We start from the raw sequence: 8695 nt of genomic DNA, 5'->3' as shown, positions 1-8695 counted from the left end.
GTTATCCTCTCTGAACTCCTTTAGCTCTCTTTTATGTATTTTTTAATGGTTTATTGAAAGGTATAGGGTAACATCTAAATAGAAATGTCCTTCCCTTTGTTGTGTGAATTTCTTTTAATGGTATCTGACTAGTTACTGCCAAGAAATAAGCCAGCATAAGATAGAGACATAAAGAAACTGCAGTTTATTCATAAGAGTGTGACACATTTTGGTAGCAGAATAGATAGAGCTGAAGATGGGAGGTCCTGTGTTCAAATGTGACCCTGGACATTTCCTGGTTGTTTGACCCTGGGCAAGTCATTTAACACCAAATGCCTTAATCCCAATTGCTCCTTTCTCTCAGGTCACACCTTTATTTTACTTCAGGATCCAGTAATTTCTTTCCTGGACTTGTCCTCCCTACCAACAAATGATCTATTCTTAAATCATAACAAGTTGTTTTCCTAATCTTCACTTTAACTATATCCTCCACCTGTTTAGGTTTTATATCTTCCTATTTATGTGATGGATCAGGTTTGAGAAACTAATGGAATGCTTCAAAAGCCTTTAGTAAATGTACCCTGATTCCCATAATCTTTCTCTTTAACCTCTCTCTCCTTCCTAATGTCCTTATTACTATGGAGGGCAACGCCATCCTCCCAGTTCCTCAGGCTAGTAACATAGGTACCATTCTCAACCTCTTGCTATCTCTCTACCTATATATCTAATCATTTGCCAAGTCTTGTCATTTCTACCTTTATAACCTTTCTTGTATATCCCTTCCTTTCTTCTGATACTGCCACCACCTTGTTATGGACCCTTATCATCTCATTTATTGTACAATTGTTTTTAGTCATGTTCAACTTTTTGTGACCCCATTTGGGGTTTTCTTAGCAAAATTACTGAAGTGGTTTGTGATTTCCTTCTCTCATTTTACAGATGAGGAAACTGAAACAGAGTTAAGTGATTTGCCTAAGGTCACACAGTTAGTAAGTGTCTGAGGCCATTTTTGAATTTAGGAAAATGAGTCTTCCTGACTCCAGGACTAGTATCCTAACTACTATGCCATCTAGCTGCCCTCATCACTTCATACCTGGACTATTGCAGTAGTCAGCTGGTTAGTCTCCTTGGCCTCAAATCTCTCCCCACTCCAATCCATCTTCCATTGAGCTACCAAAGTGTTTTTCCTAAAGCACAGGTTCATCCAAGTCATCCGTCATACTCAGTAAACCCCAGTGGCTCCCAATTACATTCAGGATAAAACACAAAATGATGTGTTTGGCACTCAAAGCCTTTCCTTACCTGGCCTCCTCCTATCTTTCTAGTCTTGTCACACCTTACTCCCAGTAATATACTCCTTGATTTAGTGACTAGCTTTCTTGCTTTACCTGGAAGAAGATACTACCATCTTGGGTCTCCTAGAATTTTCTCTGTCCAGGAATGCCTACCATTCCTGGAATGCTCTCTCTCCTCACATTTACCTACTGCCTTTTCTGGCTCTCTAAAATCGCATATTCTACAGGAAGCCTTTCCCAACCCTTTTTAATTCTAGGACCTTCCCTCTGTTGATTATTTCCTATTAATCCTGTATATAGCTTCTTTGCACATCTTTGTTTGCTTGCTGTCTCTCCATTAGATTGTGAACATCTTGAAGGCAGGAACTATCAATTTTGCTTTCTCATTTTTGTTATATATACAATGCCTAGTATATAGTATGTATTTAATAAATGTCTTTTGACTGATTGATTTCTATAGAAATATAGTCATCTTCTTCATCTGAACCTTTTTTGTTACTGAGCCTTGTCTTCCATGTCAACAACATGGTGTCACCATTGTCTTTCTATGTAGGTCATCATGTATTCTTCATTCAAATGACTCTGGACAAGGTTGTGTTCCCAGTGAGATCTTCCCCAGGTGCAAGTGAGATTGTGATCTAGTGTGTTTCCAAAATACCTGAACTTGTATATCTCCACCTATTGGCTTTGATTTATGTAGAAGTATTATTTAATATGGATTTTAAAATTTCTTTGCTTTTGTTGTGACTTTGGCATTTTAATTTATATTAAATTTTAATTTTTTAGATAATATACTCCCAGAGGGCAAGTACTGTATGTTTTTGAATAGTTTTATGTAACATTTTTTAGACAGGAGCAAAACATGTGCTTTGGTGATGATCATTTTTATCATTTTAAGAAGATGTTATCACAGCAGGGATAAGTAGCTAGGTTTGTTGTAAATAAATGATGATCTATGTGGGATAGAAACTATCACTTGCAAGCAGGCATGGATCAGGAACTAGAAACCAGGAAGGACCTGGCACCAGAGTGGAGTTGACCTACCTGTGTTCTTTGCTTCCTTAAATAGAAGAACTGGATATTCACCAAGTTCCTACAATGTGAGCAAGGTAATAAAGTACTGTGGTTTTAATTCCATTTTGAAGACTGGAGGCAATGTATTGAGAAGAGAGAAGAGACTTCTTTGGTAACATTCGAGGGAGGAGAGGAAGAAAAATTTGAGGCAAATATTGGGGAGACCTAAGAATAATCTTTGCAAGAAAATTCAAGATCATTTGCCTTCAATGGGGAACTTTTCCTGCTCTGAAGCTCTAGTTCAGGCCTGTGAGATCCATTTTCCCACCTTTTCCTTAATCACCAGTTTCACCTGTTTGTTCCTCAGGGTGTAGATGAAAGGATTGAGCATTGGAGTCACCACAGTGTTAAGAATGGCCACCACCTTGTTTAGTTCCTCTCCCTCATTGCCCTTACCTGTCCTGACATACATAAAGATACAGCTTCCATAAAAGAGTGATACCACAATGATGTGGGAGGAGCAAGTGGAAAAGGCTTTCTGCCTCTCTTTGGCTGAGGGGATACGCAGGATTGTGTAAAGGATATGGCCATAACAGGAGGCAGTCACAGATAAGGTCCCCAGCAGACTGACATTAGCCCCCAAAAAGCCTATCAGTTCCACCAGGCTTGTATCTGCACATATTAATTCTAGCAATGGAAAGTTGTCACAAAAAAAGTGATTGATGACATTGGGGCCACAGAAAGGCTGCTGAAATGTGATGCAACTTGGGACAATGATGAGAAGGAATCCTCCCAGCCATGAGGACAATACCAGCTGCACACAGACCCTTTTGCTCATGATGGTGGCATAGCGTAAAGGATTACAGATTGCTACATATCGATCAAAGGACATTACAGCCAGGAGGAGAAATTCTGTAGTTCCTAGGAAGAAGTAAAGAAAACACTGCAGGAAGCATCCCAGTAAAGAGATTGTCTTATTGCCTGTTAGGATGTTGTTCAGCATCTTGGGAAAGATGACAGAAGTGAACCAGATCTCCAGAACAGCAAAGTTTCTGAGAAAGTAGTACATGGGGGTGTGAAGGCGATGATCCATCAGAGTGACAACAATGATGAGGAGGTTCCCTAGCAATGTGATAAGGTAGGTCAGGAGGAGTCCTACAAAAATCAGCATTTGGAATTCACAGGCATCTGTGAGTCCCTGAAGAATGATCTCAGTGATAGTGGTGCTATTCCCCATGTTCCCTGTTGGGGAAAAAAAGATGAGAGTATTAACATAAGAAGCTATGATGCTGTAGGATCACAATTGATCTAGAAGTAGAAGGATGAGGAGGTGAAGGAAACCTTTTCAGCTGATTTTTTCTTTTGTACAATAATCTCTTCAGTCTCCAGTCCACATACATCATTCACTCCCTAGCCAGTGAATGGCCAACACAGTAGTTGCCTTGGATTGGGAACTAGGTAGGGCTGGCAATGTAAAGCTGAGAGTAATTCATAGTTAACTGAAGGGTGTGTAGACCAAACTCTTCTACTCTAGTTTTCCAACCAAACTAGGTCTATTCTTTCTTCGCTTATTTTATTCCTTATAAGAAAATCTGTTCTCAACACTTCTATTTGTTTCTTTTATCCCAGATTATGGGTCATCTTTTTTTATGTTAACTTTGGCTCCCTAGTCTTCGTTTCATTATTCCACTAAACCTTTTTCCCTCCCACAATCCCCATGTCCTTCAGGTCACTCAAAAGACAATGAAAGTAAGCACTCAACTTAGCTTACTTAACCCAGCTGTTCCTTTCATGTACTGCAAGTATTGAATGCTTACATCAGGATTTCAAGGATCTATATAATTTCACTGATGTGGAGACCAACTACAATGACACAGATTGAAACTCTTTCATCATTTTAGTAAGAGGTTTTTTGTTTTTTTTTTTTTAAACCCTTGTACTTCGGTGTATTGTCTCATAGGTGGAAGATTGGTTAAGGGTGGGCAATGGGGAGTAAGAGGTTCTTTTGAGAGCTGCTGGAGTTGAAAATTTCATTCTCATGTGAGGCCAACATGGTAATGATGGGCCTCCTTCACCTTCATTAGTATGTATGGTCATCAGACATATCTTCAAACCCCTGACCCACAAATGTAATCTTTCCAGTTCGATAAGATTTGTCAGAGGTTGTGTTCACTGGCATGTCCTTTAGAACCTAAAGTTACCTGCATACTCTGAAGAGGCATTTGGTAGTACTTGGAGGATTAGATCTTAGTCATATCTACATGTCCATATCAATGCACATATGCATATCTATATATTTACATATGACTATTTTTGACCCTTTCGTGTATGGTGGTGGTGGTGGATTAAGTATCAATTACAGTATTCTAATGTTACTCTTATAGGAGCTGTTCTCTTTTAAACTTCCTCATGTTTAAATACTCCCAATCAGTAATAAATAGAGGAATGCAAATTAAAATAACTGAATTTCTTTCACATACTTGTTGGCTTGATAAAGATGATGAAAAAGGAAAAAGATAAATGCTAGAGGGGCTGCAGAAAAACAGGTACATCAAGCATTGTTGGTAGATCTAACAGAACTGATCCAATCATTCTAAAAAGTAATTTGCAATGATTCCCCCAAAGTTAACTGAAACTAGCATATATTTTGACCCACCTATGCGACCACTAGGCCTATAATACAAAGAAATCAAATACACAGGGAAAAGATTTATGTGGACAAAAAAGATTTATAACAGCTCTTTTCATAGTACCTGAAAACTTGAAGGTAGGAGGGTATCCTCTTATTGGGGAAAGGCTAAAAATATATTGTATACAGATATAATGAGATGTGGTGCCATAAGAAATTACTAAATAGGCAGCTTCAGTGGAAATTTGGACAGACCTCTATGAACTAATATAAAATAGAGTGAACAAAACCAAGAAAATAACTTATACCATGTCAACATTATAGAGAAAAAGAACTTTGCACAATTTTAGAACTCTGATCATTGATTGATAAACACCAAGATAAACTTTGAATCTAGAGGACCAAAAATACATCATGAGCTCACCTCTGCCAGAGAAATGATGGATTTAAAATGGAAAATGAGACAAACAATATTGGACATAACCAATAGTTGGGTTTAGTTTGTCTGAGCCAGACATATTTGTTATAAGGGTTTTAATTTTTAAAAATTACTCACTGCTAAAGCAGTGGGAAGGAGAGATAATAAGCATAAAATAAATTATTTTTAAAATTCTTCATTTTGAAATTTACCTTTTTTGATATTTTATAATATTATTATGTAAAGGAAAAGAAAAATTAATATGAAGAAGCAAAAACTAAAAACTCTTATTATAAGTAATAAACAAAAGCAAGAATTAAACTGGATCAAAGGGAATGATATTTTGGATAATGCCTTTTTAAGAACATATGTGCTAAGTACATAATATAGACATCATAAATCATGTACATTGCATATGAAACTATCTTGTATTCAATGAGCATTATGAGTAGAACAAAAATATCAGAAGAATGATATTAAATGTATTAATTTCAACCTTGGAAGACTATTAGTACTCAAGAATATGTCCTGAGCAAAATTCTTGGTAATAGCCCCCATATGGTATTTATTAGAAACAAATCCAAAATTATAAGAACTAAGGTAGGATGAATGTATCATGGGGTCTGACATTTGTAGGAAATATCCACATCAACAAGCTCAAAGATCCATTGAAGTGTCCACTTCTAACTTCTCAACTCTAGTCATATATCAACTGCCAGATAGCTAATGATCATTTAAACATTTTTTTTTGTTTATTAGTCATGTTTGACTGTGAACCCATTAGGAGTTTTCTTGGCAAAAATGCTGAAGTGATCTACCATTTTCTTTTTCAGTTCATTTTACAGATGAATAAACAGAGGTAAGCTGGGTTAAGTGACTTTCCCAGAGTCACTCAGCTAAGAAGTAAGTGTCTGAGGCCACAATTGAAATCAGATATTTCTGACTCCATGCCTGGTGTTTTTTTCATGATGCCATCTAGTTCCTTGTAGCTATCTTTGACTATTGTCTATTCTTTATCCACCATATTTAATTAATTGTCAATTTATCTAATATGTACACCATTTCTCATATCCATTTCCTTCCCTCTACTTATATGCCTACCATCCCAGTTCAGATTTTTGTCACTTCTCTCCTAGAAACTATATAACTCCTAATAGGTATTCTTCCTATTCTCTCCCTTTTCTAATTCATGCTCTACACAGGTGCGAAAGTCATCTTTCTAAGGCATAGATTTGCCAATATGACTTCTCTGCTTTAAAAAAAATTCAGTGTTTATAATTGCCTATACCAGTAATAGCAAACCTATGGCATGGGTGCCAAAGATGGCACGCAGAGTGCTCTCTGGGCCACCCTCCCTCCCTACCCTCACCCCCAGAGTTCATTACTAGAAAGGCAGAGGGACTCAGGCAGAGCTGCTCCCCCCACTCCACTATGCCTGAAATTTTTTCACATTACCCACCCCATCTGCCCAGCAGTCCAATGGGAGCACACAGGGGAGGAGGGGACAGGGTAAGGTTGGCAGCTCACAGGTGGCAGACCTGGAGGGGAGCAGAGTGCTCAGGCCACTCCCCTCCTCCTCTCCACACTTGCTGAGGACATTCCTCACTTCCCCCAACCTTCCTCCCAGCAGGCCAATGGGAGCACTTTCTTGTGGGGTAAAGGGTGGGGCAGGGTGTACTCACCATGTGGTGGGAGGAGGGACATGGCACATGGTCTGGGGGGGCAGGCACAGCATTTGGTCTGGGGGTGGGGGCAGAACCTGGGACTCCATCTCTAAAAAGTTCACCACCACTGACCTATACAATAAAATGCCCATAGCTGGGCATTAAAGGCCCTCTATGACCCAGCTCCCATGTACCTTGCTTCCTACTACTCCCTGCCATTCACTACATTCTAGTCAAATTGAACTATAATAACCATTCCCTGATTTGATTCCCCACCTCCCACCTCTATGAGCTACCTCAAGTCATTCCTCATTCTCTGAATGAACTTGCTCATCAGCTTTGTCTATCAGAACCCTCATTTGCTTTTTTTTTTTAAACCTTCCCAGAGGCAGAATAGAAGCAGGGAAAGCTCAAACCACTCTGAGAATACTCTCCAACCAACCTTAAAATAACATTTCAGAATTAATATTGGAGTGAAGTAACCAACAAAGGGACAGAGTAAAGCAACTTTCTTTCAGAATACAACTTGAAAGGTAGGCAGAAAGAGTACAGTTAAATTGGGTGAGAGGGGAGCACAGCCCACAGCAAGGATACACCAAGGAGGCAAGCCAATAGCAAGCCCCCTCCCCACCCCACATCTACTGTTTCAGGTTCTGAACCTGGGTCCAAGCTAACTTCAAGACCCTGAGATCCTGCCTAAGCCAGTAACAATGCAATACCCCTTAAAGTTCCAAGCCCCAGCACAAACCAGTGGTGATGCCCCAAACCCTAGCTCAGGGCATTTCATAGTATTCCTAGCTGGTGATTGTCTAGAGTGAGGCTCTGAACCCCTGCCCAAACCCAAACAGAAACCCCAAGCCCTAGTGCAAGGTAGTCAGTAGTGTCTGGCTGCTACAAGCAAAAGGGGATGCCCAGAGCCTTGCCCAAGCCTGAAATGAGGACCTAAATCCTGGCACAAGGCAGTCTATGGTATGGCTAGCCTGTATAAGCCCAGAGTGAGACCCACAGCCCCTGCCCAAGCCCATGGTGAGGCCTCAAGTCCCAACACAAGGTAGCTCATAGTGCTCTGAGCTCTGCAAACCTTCAGCAGTCCCAGTGAAGATTAAATCAACAGTAGGAGGTGGCTCTCAGAGCTCTCAGCCCACATGCCATCATACCAACTTGGAAGACATGAAACTTGCAGAAACACAGAAATGAAACTAAAGGTAGCAACAAGGAAAATATGAAGTTTAAGAGAGTGTTCCCTCCACCCTGAGAACAGCTCACATTTAGGATAAAAGTAAAATCCAGAAAAAGACTAGGAAAATGAGAAAACATTAAAAAAAATAGAAAATGTTTATGATGACAAAGAATAAGGCAAAGATTCAAATGGGTACAGTAAGAGCAAAGAAGCTGTACACAAGACTTTAAAGAAAAATATGAGTTGATTTCAGGCTCTGAAAAAGCTCAAAAAGGATTTAAAAAATTAATTTAAAAAGGCAAAGGAAAAATGGAGAAGAGAAATAAAAAATATCAAAAACAGAATTGACCAAAAGGAAAAAGAGGTACAAAAATCCAGTGAAGAAAAGTTTCTGAAAAAGTAGAATCAGCCAAATGGAAAATAGGTTCAAAACTTCACAGAAGAAAATCATTTTTTAAAAATTGGAATTGGGCAAATAAAAGCAAATAACTTCATGAGACATCAAGAACCAATGAA

General features: G+C 39.1%; 1 protein-coding gene across 1 annotated transcript; it reads right to left on the bottom strand.

The window, feature by feature from the left end:
• Positions 1 to 2589: 2589 nt before the first annotated feature.
• Positions 2590 to 3525, bottom strand: LOC123256254 (olfactory receptor 49-like). The gene has a single exon (XM_044684915.1). The coding sequence runs from the start codon at positions 3523 to 3525 to the stop codon at positions 2590 to 2592; it is 936 nt and encodes a 311-aa protein (XP_044540850.1).
• Positions 3526 to 8695: the final 5170 nt, after the last annotated feature.

The sequence above is a fragment of the Gracilinanus agilis genome, unplaced genomic scaffold (genome assembly GCF_016433145.1).
Source record: "Gracilinanus agilis isolate LMUSP501 unplaced genomic scaffold, AgileGrace unplaced_scaffold57349, whole genome shotgun sequence".
NCBI lineage: Eukaryota > Metazoa > Chordata > Mammalia > Didelphimorphia > Didelphidae > Gracilinanus > Gracilinanus agilis.
This window is presented reverse-complemented; position numbering and strand designations above follow the sequence as displayed.